At 42.7% G+C, this 16,990-nt stretch overlaps 1 protein-coding gene and 1 long non-coding RNA gene across 3 annotated transcripts in view; both read right to left on the bottom strand.

The window, feature by feature from the left end:
- TRDMT1 (tRNA aspartic acid methyltransferase 1) overlaps positions 1-1,694 on the bottom strand; it is a 61,880-nt gene extending 60,186 nt beyond the window's left edge. Inside the window, exon 1 of the mRNA XM_032880900.1 lies at positions 1,505-1,694. Within this exon, the coding sequence (XP_032736791.1) occupies positions 1,505-1,547 (43 nt within the window). The 5' untranslated portion in view covers positions 1,548-1,694. The remainder of the gene's footprint in view (positions 1-1,504) is intronic.
- A 920-nt stretch (positions 1,695-2,614) lies between these two features.
- On the bottom strand, positions 2,615-16,350 carry LOC116881229. 2 transcript variants are annotated; one of them, XR_004385373.1, is made up of 3 exons: positions 16,271-16,350; positions 12,396-12,562; positions 2,615-2,631 (listed from the first exon to the last, which is right to left on the bottom strand). It is a non-coding gene; the product is annotated as an uncharacterized LOC116881229 (long non-coding RNA). The 2 variants fall into 2 exon arrangements; XR_004385372.1 differs by lacking the exon at positions 2,615-2,631 and adding an exon at positions 10,574-10,703.
- Between the last annotated feature and the right edge of the window lie 640 nt (positions 16,351-16,990).

Raw genomic sequence — 16,990 nt, 5'->3', positions numbered from 1 at the left:
TGCGTATCTTTCCCACCTTAGTAGCTTCTGTAATACATAAACATCCATAATTTCTTTTTCTGGTCCCTCAGTATTGAACATTTAAGAGGATTCCGTTTTTGCTATGTGAACAGGGCGATGAAATTCTTGCATATAAATATTCAAATGCTCTGATGTTCTCATCAGCTAGAGTCTAGAAGGCGGGGTTACGAGGTGAAAAACATTAATTACTACCTAAGTTCCTGATGCATTTCCAAAATGATTACGAGCCCAACTTGTCATCATTGGCTGAGGACGCTCACCTGCTTTATTCTCATGAACAAGTGTTATCATTTTAAACTTCTGTCTATCTTATAGGCCAAAAAATTAGTGTGTTATTTTTATTTTCCTTTTTAAAATTAATATCGAGGATGAATTATCACATGTTTATGGGACATCTGTAATTATTTTCTTCTGTCAGTTATTTGTCATATTTGTCCTTTTGCTACTGGGATAATATGAGTTTCTGACTGCATTACCACAATGTGTTTTTTTTGTGGCTATAAAGCTGTCAGCTATGTGTGTTGTAAAAATGTCTCTCTGTTCATCAGTTTCCATTGGATTTGGTTTATAATATTTTATGACACAAACGTATTTAATTTTCTGCAGTCAAATATACACAGTTTTCCTGTGTGATTATCCAATGTCTTTTTAAGCCTAGGAAGTCCTATACTTGGGGAAAAAATGAGCTACATTCAGCTGTATGTTCTCTTCCTTTATGCTTCATTTTTTAAATCTATTTTGATTGGTATGCAAGGAGAGGTTTTAAACCCAACTTTTCTGCAAATACCTAGATTCCCCTTCCACAGTGGTTTGTAATACTTCTTGTTCACATACTATATTCTAAGGCAGGCTCATCCTCATGGGGGCCAGCCCTTCTTGGGGTGTGTCTGCTGCTCCTGTTGGCTAATCACACTGGCAAACAGTGGAACTTGGAAATACATTTTCACACCTACTAGGAACCCCGAGAATTCCTCTTCTTTTGCAAACATTTCATGGCTATTCCTTCCTATTCTAAGCTCATTTTTATATTTGCCCCCCCCCCCCGATTTGGTACCAGTTACCCCTCCCCAACCTTCTTTTACTGGAAGAGTAACAGAACATTCGATGTTCCACACAACCAGCTTTAGAGAGAGTAAGACCAGGGGCAGTCTAGACTCATTCAGTTTTAGAAGGCAAAATTTTTTAAGCTGCAAGTTCATCCTGATGCTTCCAATTTATTTTTTTGTTATTTTTTTGAGTAAGCTCTAGGCCCAAGGTGGGGCTTGAACCTGAGATCAAGAGTTGCAAGCTCTTCTGATGTTGTCACCCAGGTGCCCCCTAAAATTGGATGTCTCCAATTTAATAAAACCTTTTTAAACATTGCTAAAACACACAGCGCGCACGCGCGCGCACACACACACACACACACACACACACACTTTGCTTTGTCTCAAGTGATGCTCATTGCCCATTTCCCTCCTTTCCAGGCCTCCTTCCAGTTTACCATCTTTGCATCCACTCTGATACACCAGGCAGCCTGCTGCCATGCTCAATCCTGTTTAAATTACAGAGCTGCACAAAATCCAGAAGAGTCTCTTTCTTTCTTTCCGTTTTGACTCTTTGCCTCCATATCCTCAAATTGGCTCCAAGTTGACAGGTTCGGGTCATCTTTCCATGGGTCATGATCTCCTCTGAGCACAATCCCGGCTCCCTGGAAAGAAAGAGACCAGGAGAACATGAAAAGACAAAATGAGAGGACAGGAAAGCAAAGAACACTAAGGTATAAGGCACTTGGCCTTGCCAATAATGTTCCCGTGTACTTACTTAAAAAGTCGTCAAACAATGTATTTTCAGGGTAAAAAATAAAATATTCCTCTCATTTCTCACAACTAGGAACCAAAATACAGATCTTGCTTTTTTTTAAATTCAAATTAGTGCCAATGTTTTATGATGATGATGATTTATTTTTAACCATGAGCAACCACCGTACAAAATTCTAATATTTATGTTGGGTTTAATGAAGAGCATGAAATCAGCCATAATACCTGGCTTGCTAAAATGTTAACACAGGGGCCACTTGCAGTGAAGGAAGTTTCCGGAAAAGGGTGTAGGCCATTGGAATGCTGAGGCCCTGCGTGACCACTCTGCCCTTGGAAGGCTGCGGGGAGTTGCCTTCCCTAGAAACTTTCTAAGCCCAAAAACAGCTGCCCTGTGATCTGAGAGATGTATGATTGTCCCTTAGGGTATGTTTAGCAGAACTCATAGAACAGGCAGACTAGCATACCGTATCTTTCTGTATCTTTCCTATAAACAGATCCTCCTAGTTCCTGTAAGACCCCTTGCCACACATCATGTGCTTGAGAATGGCGATAAGGATTTGTGATGCTCCTGAAGGACCAATAAAAGTGGCAGCAAAGACGAGCAAAGGGTCTTTGCCTCGGAGCCTTGACATCTTTACCTTCTCCTCTCTTTCACAGCAAGGTCTGGAATAATCTTTCATTTGCCGGTACAGGGACTGCTGGCCATTCTTGGCAATTTTAGAAGTCCCTTGAGTGGATGGGTGCATAGATGAGCATTTAGTCATTATCTCAAAGTTTGGCTATCCTAACTCCATGGTGCCAATCAAGCATACTTAAGAAAAAGAAAAATAACCAAACTGATATTAAGAGCTACTAGACAAATATACCTAACATACCCAATTTTCAAATCCCCAGGAATTTTTCAGAGGTCCGTGTAATTTTCACAATAGTACCTAGTATCTACAAAAACATTCCAAGTCCAAGTCCATATTCAGAGTGAACTTAAGACGCCCACCTCCAGAAATACCACAAGGCAGTCACAGACATTTTGGGCCTGAGTTCAGAGCTGCATTTACTTGTACACATGTATCCATGTGTGAACGCTTACATTAGAAAATGTCATGCCTGAAATGCAAACATAATAACAATAATAATAATTGAAAATTTAAACACAATACATGACATATTTAATTTGTCTCAAGACGAGTTTATTTAATACAAGTGGGAATTTAGGATCAGATTAGAACCAGCAAAAGTTAACAGTTTTCCAACTTCATCTGAACACCATTTTTAAACACATTTTAGCTCCTAAAACAATAACATGAGTCAGCCCCAAGATTGATCATGTAAGTCAGGAATAATGTAAGTCACATTAAAAAACAAAAAGTTGCCTATGAGAAAAAGATTAAATTTGAACATCTGAAAAAACACACTGAAAGATTTACTTTGGGATTACTTTTGGATTTGGGCACTTATGAGGGTCAAACCATTGACCGTCGTGCATGGCCAAACCATTTTCTCCTTGGCAGCCACAACAACTTAGGGGCGATGGTCTGAGAAGTCAGGGCATTCCCCAAGTCAGGCCATCCCCAAAGTGATCCTTTCCCCTTTCCTTTCATAGGAGTTAAAGTACAAGTTTCAACTGAAGCAGCACACAGCAGAAACCACATTCTGAAGTGAAAGACAACACTATAACACGAAGTTTTCAAAGGAAGGGTTCTGGAAAGAGTTACATCACTGTCTCTCCATGATGAAGGTATCCAAAATGAAGGTATAAATGAGTTGGAGATTATTTTTCTTTTAAAGATTTTATTTATTTATTTGACAGACAGAGATCACAAGTAGGCAGAGAGGCAGGCAGAGAGAGAGAGGAAGGGAAGCAGGCTCCCCGCCGAGCAGAGAGCCAGATGCGGGACTCGATCCCAGGACCCTGAGATCATAACCTGAGGCAAAGGCAGAGGCTTTAACCCACTGAGTCACCCAGGTGCCCTGAGTTGGAGATTATTGAAGTGGAAAGTTTGTTGTTGTTGTTGTTGTTGTTGTTGTTTAAGATTCATTTTATTTTAGAGAGGGAGAGAAACAGGGAGAACACACATAAAAATATGGAGTTGGTGGTGTGGCAGGGAAGAGAGGAAGTAGATTCTCCCCTGAGTGGGGAGCCCAATGCAGGGCTTGATTTTATGACCCTGAGATCATGACCTGAGCCAAAACCAAGAGTTGGATGCTTAACCGACTGAGTCAACCAGGAGCCCAGAAGAGGAAAGTTTTTGGAGAAAGTTGCCAGCATGCTGTGTGGATTGACCTTTTTCCCCAGAAGGTCTATGGAGCTGTTTGCTACTCACCTCAGGACCCACACAAAGAGCTTCAAAGGACCACCCTGGGTGTTTACAACTGTACTTATCCTCTATCCCCTAGTTTTAGAAAGTCAAGTATTTCCCTTAGACCAGATCTGAACCATACAAGGGAGAGCTCCCTGTTTTGGATCCTGTGGGAGGATGAGGCCCCGGAAAGAAGTTACCGCAGCTGAAGGAATCAAAGAGTATACTTCTGAATGACTTCTAGCGACTGTGGAAGACCAAATACGAATGCATGTTAAAGACACTTTCAGAGAGCCGTCCCAATGATGAGAAGTCCCCAGAGACGCACCTGCTAGAGAAAGGGCCAGTTTTAAACACATGCCCAATGGAGACATGTAAACTCTAGATCACCAATGGTACTTGTCAAGAAAGAACTTTCTTATCTCCCTCACCTCTTCTTCATGAGATCTAACCCTGAAGTAGGAGACCTTAGTTAGCAAGCACTTCATAAAGAGAGATCTAGGACTCCCATTCCCTTGCGACCAGCACACTCAAGCCCGGAGAGGGACCCTGGAAAGGGAAGATGTGTAACTTTAAATCGAGACTGAAATTTTGACTATTAGGTAGATACGCAGATTATAAATCACTATGATTAATTTTGTCTATTTGAAAGAGAGAACTGTTTAATTTAGTAAGAGTCACCAGAAAGTCATGGGACCTACTTGAATTTTCATTTGCAAAATGATCGGGCCTTTGTCTTCTTATTTTCTCCTGCCCCTGATTTTTCAGACTCATCACCCCTTTTCATGCTGTAGTTTAATAACAACCCACATTATTGGGTGCTTACCTTGTGCCCCTCTACCATGCATTTTATCTATATTTCTCACTTCATCTTCATATACCTCCATATTAACACCTCCTTCTTATATACAAGGAAACTAAGGCTTATGCAGGACTTGGGAATTTAACCCACGTAGCCTGGACTCCAGAATCTGTCATCTTTCCCTGAAAGAATGAGTGAAATGCAGTCTCTCTGTTCAAAGGATAAAAAATATCAGGCTGCTTTCTTTAATAAAACACGTGTGGATCTCCCTCATTTCATGAGAAAATGAAAACATTCCACTGGAGGAGAATTAGTAGGAAAGCAAACATAGCTATTTTTTGTAATCATAAAATCTGCTGACGTACACATTTATTCCAAACTCCTGGATGTCATTATGTCAATAATCGCGAAGCTTCCTCAACCCAGACATAAAACAACAACAATCCTAACAACAATATCTAAAATGTGTAATATTTGACCTTTGCAAGCTCCATTTTCATATTTTAATCTAATCTCTTTTCTCACAACAATCCTCTGAGTCGATTATCATTGATGTTATATTTTTTTTTTGAGGAAACTAAAGTGAAAAGCTTTGAAAAACTGTGATTTACTTAACATCAAAAAGTACTACACAACAGAGCCAGGATTAAAGGGGGTATATGTGTCAAAGGGAAATTGAAATATCCACCCATTTTTGGATTGCCTTCTAAACCCCCCTTTCCTGTCCACATTGATAGTAATTATTCTTCATTCTTAAGCTTCACGTTTTTCAGTAATCAGATCACTTCACAAATCCTCTTACATATCCCAAATCTCTGACTTCATGCTGATGAGATCATTTATGGCAAGTAACAATGCATATGGTTTTCAGATGCAGAAACAGGGGCCTCAAGATGCAAATGAGCTGGGCAAGCCAACGGCCCATGAGAGTCTTAAAGGATTTTACAAACCTAAGTTGAATGTATGTCCTCATACAGAAAGGCATGACTTCTCTCATGAGAGATTATTTGAGAATTTCAGAACCATGCCCATAGAGTTAGTTCACAATCCCCCAGTCATCCAGATTGCCCCTCTCTAAGAAAGCAAAGGTTCTTGCAAGCAATCAGTCTTCCTCATTAAATTCCAGACTTTTTATTTTTTGATTCTCAAGTTAAAACTCTCTCTCCTAGCTATTCCTCATTTCCTCATCAACAGACTCATCAATGTTCCCACTCTCCAACCACTGTAGTTTTCATACTCTTCATGGCCACAAATACTAATAATTCACTAGCATGGTAGTTCTCAGACATCAGCACTCTTCAGAATCATCTGGAAGTCTTCTTAAAACCCAGATTGTTGGGCCTCTGCTCCAGAGTTCTGACTCGGTCAGCCTAAGGTGGGAAGCGACAGCGTTACCAACAAACAGCAGATGATGCTGATGTCGCTGGTCTGGGAACACCACTTTGAGAACCACTGGACCATCCCTTCTCCCATGTTCCCTGAAAGGGGCCCCACAGAAGAGGGCAGGGCTGCTAAGGCTCACGAATCGCACAAATGGTGCTCCGTGCCCTGGCCTCACTCTGAACGCTTCTATCTGGAAGGAAAAGAAACGGTTGTCATGACTCATTGCCTTTTTCAAGCTTTTCCAGCCACAAAATTAAAAGCAGAAAAGGGCTAAATTAAAAGCAAAATGAAAACAGCTATACTTTTGAGACTTATAGCACGATTTCTGGAGTTAGAACATAAGATACAAAGACAATCCAGGCGAGCCCTATGCTGACTACACTGAACACTGATTTTGAGAAGGTTACCCGGCAAAGCCAGAGCCTCTGTAACCAAACCCACGAGCCCAATCACCTGGTCTTGGCTCCCAGTTTTCTTTGTCAATACTAAGTTCTTCCATAATTCTCCAAGCACATTATCGGCCCATCACTCTAGGAATTAACTCACTTCTTCTACAACTTCTCTACTATTTTTAACACAGAAAAATATCAATTGTCAGTAAATACTATTAGAACATTGAGCGGGCAGACAGATAATCTGAAGAGAGAAGCTGGCAGAGGACTTTCCTGCCAGTTCCTCTATTTTTTGTATGTAATAATATAGACAATATACCAATAGGTATACAATGTACAATATATACAATGTATAATATACAATAATATATACAACACAATATATACTCCAGGCAGCTCTCCATGAACAATTTAATTCCATTTTTCATCTCCTTGGGGGAAAACTGAAGCATTTTAGGTTATGGTATAAAGCCCTTTAGTGTGACCAGTATTTTCAATAGCAGTATTGTTACATCAAATAACAAAAAGTAACTGACAAGAAATGTTGTTAATATAAGACATAACATTGCTGCTTAGAAGATAAGCTTAGTTCTACATTTAATATACCAATATGGGGCAAGAACTACTGACCTTTTACTCTGATCACCACGGGTCCATTAAATTTCAAAACATGGGTCAGCCAGAGAATCATATGCTACTAAGTAATAAACCCGTGCCATCCAAATGTAGCTTTTTTCTGTCCCACTCCAAAGATAAAGGAAAACAGAAGCCTAATGGTAAAGGCACCAAATAACAGATTTTGAAAGCAGTCCTTCTGTATGAGTGTGAGTCACCAAAACTACTTCCTTAGTGATAAAAGTTGCCTAAGTAACCCAGATGCCTTCCTTTGCTAAGAAGTACATGGGCTGTGTGTTGAGTTTCAAAGCCACTAGTCATTTCCTTTACTTAATTGCTAACTATTCTTCCCGGCTACATTTGGGGCCTGTGTTTTATGCAGTAACCCAGCAACTAGTTATTATGCTATATTTTATCAGAGAGAACAAAACAGTAAACTTCACATTTCCATGGCTTTCCGAGTAAAAAGCACTGCGACTTTAGCCGGGTGTGGGGGGAGGGTTGGTGGTGGGGGGAGGGTTGGTGGTGCAGGGAGAAGGGGGCATTATGAAACTACTAGACTAGATCTTGATGTGACAGCATGATCACACAAGACTTAGAGACAAAAAGATTTAGCAGAGAAGAGAGAAGTCATTTAGGGGCCCTCTGAGTGCAAAGAAGGTGCTTATTCAGTTCTGTGTCCTTAGCTCACAACCAGGAGCCTGGCACACATCAGGACTCAAAACACATCGGCTGAAGAGGGTCACTGGTTCTTTCTAGTATAATCCAATCCACTAAGGATTTGGGCCACTACTAAGTGAGGACTTCATCAGGCTTTTTAACACTTTCATCCCTTCTTTTCCTCTTGGATCTACAATGGGATTATGATATTTGTTGCTCTCAGCCTTGTACACGTGTGAAGTGCTTTAAGGAGGCTCTTTTTTTTTCTTTTTTTATTTTATTTTTATTTTTTTTTATTTTAAGATTTTATTTATTTATTTGACAGAGAGAAAGCACAAGTAGGCAGAGAGGCAGGCAGAGAGAGAGAGAGGAGGAAGCAGGCTCCCCGCCGAGCAGAGAGCCCGCTGCGGGACTCGATCGCAGGACCTTGAGATCATGACCTGAGCGGAAGGCAGAGGCTTAACCCACTGAGCCACCCAGGTGCCCAGGAGGCTCTGTTTTAAAAAGAAACCTGGTGTTGATGAGCATTATCTGGGAAACTCTGATACACAAAAGCAATGAGATGGTGGGTGCACAGGAAATTTTTTAACTGGGTAGTAAGCTTGCATGTATTCTCAGTAACGTTGTTTAGTTTGGCCTTGAGAATCTTGGTTGACCTGTGATTCACTGTTACTGCTCAGACCACAGAACTCTCCCATTACTTTTGGCCCATGCAATATTAGCACCCTAAACGTTAATAAATCTCCCTAAAACTCCAACTAATAGAGAACGAGTAGAAGATGTTCTTAGTTACAGAGGCTATGTGTTCCAAAAACGTTAGTTTCTTTCTTTTCCACTAGTGAATGCGGTTGAGGACTTTCATTCATGCAATTGTGTGGAGTCATACTCCATCACTATCAAATCATTCTGGTGGGTTGAGTCAGAATTCAGAAATGAGATCTTTAAAAAGACGACGACGACGAAGAAGAAGAAGAAGAAGAAGAAGAAGGAGAGGAGGAGGAGGAGGAGGAGGAGGAGGAGGGGGAGGAGGAAGGAGGAGGAGGAGGAGGAGGAGAAGAAGGAGAAGAAGGGGAAGAAGGGGGAGGAAGAGGAGGAGGAGGAGAAGAAGAAGAAGAAGGAGGAGGAAAGAAATGAGATCTCTACAGAAAACCCCTGAAATTGTTCACGGACATCTTGATGATTCATTAAGGGCACCATATTCTCTGAATCAAAGAGGGTCCTGTTGCTGCATTAGAACAGGAAAAAAAAAGTCCAAAGAGATCGATATCACAGTAAGAATGCCAAAAAGATGCGGGGATGTCACCAACAGCGGTACAAAAATACCACAACATCTGAGATACTACTGAACAGTGAAGTTTCAAGTGTGGGACCCGGAGCCAGAAGTCCTGGGTTCAAATCCCAGGTCTGCCATGTTCTGGCTGTGTGAGCTTGAGTAACTTACTCAGCTTCTCTGTGTCTCAGTTTCTTCCTATGTATAATAGGGCTGTTGTGAGGATTAAATAAATTAACACGTGGCAAATGGGCTCACACTTGGCATACAGTAGGCACTCAATACATGCAAGGTCTCATTATGATTACCATTAGCTTTCCCATCTGGGCCAGAGTCCAATTTTAGTCAGGATATCGTGGCATGCCTGGTTACCATTATCATTGCTTAGAGCTCACAAATCACGGACAGTGAAAACCAACCCAGAGTCAGCAAAACGATAACCCTGATCTTGACACGCGAAATCACACCTGTCTAAACTCAAGTTCTGGAGCTCACAGATGAATGCATTACAGTACTGTATCCGAACATTTTTTCACCATTTATGATATGGAGAAAACATGTTTAACCTATATTAAGCTCAAGTTCCATAATATTTTTGTAGTTACTCCATATGTTCATATGAGTCACATTAGAGGGCATATTTCTAAGACTTAGCTAATTAGAAATACAAAACCTTACTCAGTAGTTTAAGAAACCACTGCAGGAGAATTATGGAGAGGGCTGCCAATCCCTTTATTCTGCTACAGTTAACTCGAAATTATCTTCGTTATTTCTCATAATTGTGGTAAAGAGTTTTCTTAATCTTGTGCCTTGCATAGTTTTATCATTATCTTATATTTCCTTCCATTTGCATTTAGGGTTACTTTGACTTCATATGTTTATTACTTTTCTGAGACTCCGTCTTTTGATTTTCATTTCTAACCTCTACAGATCATATCCATCTTTGTCACCATACATAAGACCAAAGTTTGATGGGATATATTTTAAACACATGATAAACATGTGTTTATCAAACATATCCAAAACTAGAGGTAATATCCAAGGTTCTGAAGAAAATAATTTTCACTGGCTAAAGGAACATGAAATGCCAGAGCTAAAATATCTCCACGTTTTTGGGGAAGATTGGTTAATTCATCAGTCAGTTGGAAGATAAGTGGGATAGAGTTCTTTTATTTGTCCCAAATATATAGGAAAGACATTATGACTATATATTTAATCAATATATTTCCATTTTAGCTTTATAGGTTACCATAAAGAAAATAAAAAAAATTTTTTTAAACTTCTTCAGTTCTTTAAAACTGTGCTATTAAACAATTATTATCATTAGGCCCATTACCAAAATACCTCCTGAAAAAACTTCCACCACTCAGGAACTAGGGGACCTCCTAAAGAGAGGCAGAGTCAATTTCCAGGATGTGCATGCCCTTGGACAAATTTTCTTGTGGTGGGATGACCTTCTCTATCCTGAAACATGGTAAAAACATTAGAGGCCACGAGTAAATACCTTCTTATTTTCTTGTGGTAATCTCACTTGGCCAATAACTAAACTCTGACAGTGTCCTTTAGGCCACTTTCAAATAACGTTTGGTTTTTATAACGGGGCTGGTTTCATTTTAAGTTTTGCATCCAGTAAACCAATACTGAAAATCTAGCTTCACGTCTGTCTGACATCAGCTAGAAATACTTGCACTAGGTTTTCCCTCCATAGATTGATGAACATCTCTTTTTCCCTCCTACATACTGACCACCTTCTCTTTCCTTTGTCATAGAATGTACTTTAGACTTCGATGAAATTACAACTAATAAATAGCTCTACGGAGAACTATGATATGCTTTTAGTTCTCCCAAAAAGATTCAAAGAAATTTCCAGGAATTCATCTTTATGCTTTTTCTCTGAACTTTAGAAACTGTTCTAGAAGATACCAAAGAAGTCCCCAATTTTATACCAACTGTGGAAAGCAGACCATCATAAGGCAATGGGTATTAACTCATGTGAACATTCTGGAAGTGCAATAAAAGGCAGAATTGTGGGACCCAGCTTATACCTCAGCCACCTCATGAGGTTTCACTGTATATAGGCTACGAAAGGACGATACTTCCAGACAAGAGGATTTGAATGAATTCTCTTTCACCCCACATTATTTTCCCACCTCAATATTTTTCTTCTGTGTACACCACATTCACTCTCGGTTCCTATCCAGAAAGCTCTAAGGCCTTTGACTTGCTTGTCTCCTCACTTCACAGCCTGAAACAGTCATCTCCCTAGGCCATCACTGGATGTCCCCCATTCAACTGATCTACTGCAAACAGCCTTCCAACCGGTCTCCTCAATTCACCCCCCACAAATATTCTAGAACAGTCTTTCTAAAGCAAGCCACAAATGGCAGTGAATTCCCACTGCCCACTGCATTAATGATAAACTCCTCTCTTTGGCATTTCATCCTCCAACACATGGTCCCATATTAGCATCCTATTCCCTTCCCCACCCCCCACCACTGCTCTACCGTCCAGCTATACTGGGATCCCTGCTCTCCCCTAAATGCCCCCCCTTCCCCCAGGACCCTGCCATCTAGGTGATTTTTGCTCAGACTGTTTCATCGGCTTTGAACCTTCTTTCTCTACCACAAAAAGCCATAAAAAGTGTAGCCATTCCTTGAATACCACCTTTTCCAAATATATTTTCTGGTCTGCCCCAAGTGGCTATGGATCGTTTTTCTATCTAAACGTGTTAGTATTTCATTCATACCTCCATGAGAGCACTCACCACAGTCCACTATGCAGTACAGCTCTTTCTGCGGTTCCTGGTGCCTCTACAAGGCTGGGAGTTCCCCAGAGGCATGAACACTTTCTAACTTACCTGAACTAAAATGTGTTGCAGGCGGTACAGAAAATGAGGACACCCCATCGGCTGAACAGAATATGAGGAAATATGGGAAACATGGAAAAGTGCGGTATATTCCCCCAACAGAGAGAACCTCAGGGTTCTCCTGCAACTGCGGCCTGGTGAGGGGCAGCGGGAAGGATGGGTGGGCCCCGCTCGGCCTGGCCTTCAAAGGTCACAGCTGAATGTCTGAGCCTTAACCTCATTTGCAGCAAAACTTCTGTTTCCTTCACCATCTTTATTACAAATTGTAATTTCTTTGCTTGTTCCTTTACCTGAGTATTGTCTCTCTGCATCCCATTTGCACACGCACAGCTCAAGTCAACATTCCAAGGACGCGAGCCTTGTTCACTTCTCCCTCTCCCCCCAGGGTCTAGCCGAGAGCCTGGCCCATGGTCACTATTCAATATTCTGAGTCAGTGAATTTGTGGATCATTATGTCCTGAGGAGATTAAATGCAGTCACATGCAAAGTGCCTGGCATAAGGCTTGAACATAACAGCACTAGAAATATTAGCCTCCTCCCTCCCTTCTTTCCTTTCTTCTTTCTTCTGTGAATTACTCATGCATCAATCCAACATTCAACGAATGTGCCAGACTTCTCTAGGCACGAGACGATAAGATAGGGAACAAAAGAGAAAAAAAATCCCTGCCCTCATGGACCCCACATTCTTTTTGTTTTTATGGAGCTTATTTCCTAATGAAGGAAGGAGTGATTCACTTTGGATCTCTGGGGAGTGTTAAGAACGTAGTCATTAGGGGTGCCTGGGTGGCTCAGTGGGTTAAAGCCTTTGCCTTGGGCTCAGGTCATGATCTCAGGATCCTAGGATCAAGCCCCTTGACGGCTTTTCTTCTTGGCGGGGAGCCTGCTTCCCCAACTCTCTCTGCCTGCCTCTCTGCCTACTTGTGATCTCTCTCTCTCTGTGTCAAATAAATAAATAAATGAATCTTAAAAAAAAAAATCTTAAGAAAAAAAAGAATGTAGTCATTAAGAAAAAGAGGTTGTGGCTCAAAGACAGACATGTTAGTGGAGGAAAGGAGATCCTGGAAGAAGGGAATTCCAGGGTTGCAGGGCTGAGGGACCAAATGGCTTGGATGCGTGACAGCAACGAAACCAAGGAGTGGATGCAGGAGACAATGAGCCAGGACGGCTCCTGGGTCTGAGTGACCAAAGAGGAAGGAGTGGCCATGGGGATGAAGGTTTGTCATCTCGGTAGTGTGCTGGTTGCCCTGAACAGACACGGAGGTTGGGAGCGGAAACCGCTGGGGTTGGTGGGTTTTAGGGGGTAAGATGAGCTACGTCCAATTTTAGAGACGATGCCTCTGAAGAGATGGAAAAAAATCTAGGTGAAAATGTTTAACTCTCCCAGTTATAATTTAGGAAGCAAGTGAAAACCAAACCCCCGGCACCAGGGTGGCTCAGCGCGTTAAGTGTCTGACTTCAGCTCAGGTCATGATCCTGGGGTCCCAGGATGGAGAGCCCCAAGTAGGGCTCCCTGGTCAGCCAGTAGCCTGCTTCTCTCTTTCCCTCTGCCCCTCCCCGTACTAGTGTGCGCGTGTTCTCTCTCTCTCTCTCTCTCTCAAGTAAATAAAATCTTAAAAAAACAAAAAGACAAAAAACTTCGTCTCTACTATGAATCACTGTTATGTCCTCTGAATAACATACAAATGATAGCCTGGGCATCTGCCAAACTCCATTCAGCGTTCGCTCCTTCACAACATAATCTGATAATGAACCAGCCTTTCCAGCTCCTGGAACTCAGTAGGTCCTAAATAATATCTGTGAACGGTTGGCTGACAGGGAACAAAATTTCATCATCGAGGAAGGCAAAGGGAAATGAAAAGTGCCTTTGGAGTCAGAAAGGCCTCCACTGAAAATCTTGCCCCCTTCCTCCCTCCCCTCCTAGTCACGAGGCCCTGAGCAAATTGTGAACCTGCGTCTCAGACCCCTTGGCTGTAAAATAGACGATCGAATGCCCCTTGCAAGAGGCCATGAGGACTTTTAGTAACACGCGTGCGAACTCCCTTGTCATCCAGGAGACACCAAAATGGAAGTACCGGTGATATGAGTGATGATTTTTTTTTTAAGATTTTTAAAAATTTATTTATTTGACAGAGATCACAAGTAGGCAGCGCGGCAGGAAGAGAGAGAGGAGGAAGCAGGCTCCCTGCTGAGCAGAGAGCCCGATTTGGGGCTCGATCCCAAGACCCTGGAATCATGACCTGAGCCAAAGGCAGAGGCTTAACCTACTGAGCCACCCAGGTGCCCCTGATTATCTTTTTAATGACCACGTCTTCCAGGTATTTTCCTGCCTCTCGCATCTCACTTTATCCACCTTCTCCTTTCTCTCATCCCATCCAGGCCGTCCTGCTAGAAGCTGTCCCCCGGTGTGGCCTCCTGCCAACCAGCCTTCCTAAAGCCCCCACCCGCCGCTAAGCTCCTCTGCACATGGCTGGCCGCTCTGTCAGTTCAAATCACCCCATTCAACTGACATCACCACAGCTTGCAAATTCCCAAATCCCCATTAGGACTTTAGATGCGGTCGTGTTCACGGCTAGCCTACAAGTTGGGTCACCATGTCCTTACGGAGACACACCCCGCACAGTGCAGTGTCTGAAACGGCTTTCTGGTCCAGCATTTAAACACACCTGCAAGCTAGGTTTTCAGGGTACTCAGGAAAACCGAGAGAGCAAGGTCTCCATACTGTCGACTCTCAAAGGTCACCAAGAACATAGGGGCACAGATAGGGCAGGATTAAGAATCCCACTCAAAGACATTAGTGCAGACATTGTGATTTCCCACACTGGCGACTGGCCGCCCATTGGCTGAGCCCCATGCTACGCACCTGTGTCTCTGAATGAAGTTAATTCTGTCCGAAATAGCGTGCCTTCTACACGGAGGAGGTAAGAGTGTTTTTGTAAGCTCCAGTTTTCTATGCTGAATAGGCCACTGCTAGCTATGGCCATTTCTAATAGGAAGGGCACCCTGGATACTCTGTATGTGTGTGTACGTGCACACGTGGGCGCTGTATGTCGAGTGCTATGCATGGAAAGTTTGTGTCCCACCCTACCCCCCAGAGCTCCAAATTTGTATCTTGGAACCCTAGTCTCCAACACTTCTGTATATGGACATGGAGCCTTTGGGGGTATTTAGGTCTAGATGAGGTGCTGACAGTGGAGCCCCCATTTGGAGAACTCAGTGTACTTACAAGAAAAGGAAGAGATTTCAGTTAGCTCTGTCTCTCCCATCTGAGAACACGGCAAGAAGGGGACTGTCTGCACGCCAGAAAGCAGGTCCTTATCAGACACTGAATCTGCCAGCACCTTGATCTTGGACTTCCTACCTCTAGAACTGTCTGTTGGGTAGCCCACATGGTCCATGGTATTTTGCTACAGCACCTGAGCTAAGACAGCAAATGACCCACAGCCCCGCCTGACAATTTAGATTGCAGTCAGGTTAGAAAGGAGGGATACCCCTGAGAGGATGAGGAAGGCCAGAGTCCATCCCAGAGGAAGTCACCAGGCCCTAGGAATTTGCTGTGGTCACCAACAGGGCACCCTGCCACACCACACCAGAGCCTTGCCCTCATTTTCCGTGGTGAGTTAAGTCAGCAAGCATCCCCTGACAGCACCACCTCATTGCTCTGGGATCAGCATTTTGGGAGGAAGTAGGATCCATCCTCTCTCCCTCCCTCCCCATGGGGAGATGGCTTTTTTCCCCCCCTCATCCTAAAAATTCCAGGCACACTCACAATGGTGGCGATTTGGCGATGAGTGGTTTGAATAAAGAGTTCTAAGGGAGCAAGATGGCAATGAGGAGGACAAGCTAGTCCACCAGGGCACTGAGCCCCAGGCATGCTCCTGGGGAGTGCCCCAAGGTCCCCCCAGCACAGAAGAGAAGAAAGGAAATGCACACTAGGGGAGCTGTGTCTCAGAGGTCCTACAGCTTGACTTTGTCAGTGCCATTTGCCAGAAATATCTGAAATGAGGTAAACAAAATATTGCCTAGACAAGGCTTGTACCAAGAGGCTACGATAAACCCTTCATTTGGTTCTACACTATTTTTCTTAAATGCCAGGTAAGGTCCAGTACAAACCCCACACCCCCCACTCGAAAACAAAACAAAAACAAAAACAGGGAAGGATTTTTACCTTTTTTCTTGTAACTATTCACTCTAGTTTTGAAGTTAATCCATCCGGTACTAGGTCTTCTAAATATGTAAACAAACAAACAAAAACACCCAGGATTTTTAAATTACTCCTTAATCCCAGTAGGGCTGGCTTGCCTTTCCTCCCTTCATCTCCCCTTTGGGGGTAAACTCTCTCTTCTTTATTTACCAATGTTGCAACAACCCTTGATTTGAGTGATTTACCCTACATGGGTTTTGGTGATGGAATCTGAGTACTCCCTGATGCCCAAGACCAGAAGTTTCTATTGTTTCTGCGGACAGTTTATCTCCCTCACTGGAAGGCCAATTGCACGAATTTTTCTGGAAAAGAGGCCAAAAGGACCTATGACATTTCCCAGACAAATCAACAGAATCCCGCACTGTGCCTCTCTGAACCAAAATGAACACATAAATCTATTTTCCCCAAACATTCTGTCACTTGCGTTATATAATTGCCTTTCATTCATCAAATCTGGGCTTTAAAGCAGCACCTAATTAATTCTATAATTGGCATAGATTCTACCTTTAATGACTTCCACTATAGCAGAAAAACCAGTGATTTCTCGATTTGATTTTGAAACTACGGACGCTGGGTTTCCTCTTTCACCCGAACTTTTCAGATCTTGTTGAAAGTCGGGTGTGGTTTCATGGGGCCCGGTGGGGGGGGGGCACTGAGAGGAGCCCAGAGGGAAGGGTGGGAGGG

Source organism: Lontra canadensis, unplaced genomic scaffold, assembly GCF_010015895.1.
Source record: "Lontra canadensis isolate GAN:19392208 unplaced genomic scaffold, GSC_riverotter_1.0 scaffold72, whole genome shotgun sequence".
Lineage (NCBI taxonomy): Eukaryota > Metazoa > Chordata > Mammalia > Carnivora > Mustelidae > Lontra > Lontra canadensis.
The sequence above is the reverse complement of the archived record's forward strand: the minus strand, read 5'-3'. Positions and strand labels throughout refer to the sequence as shown.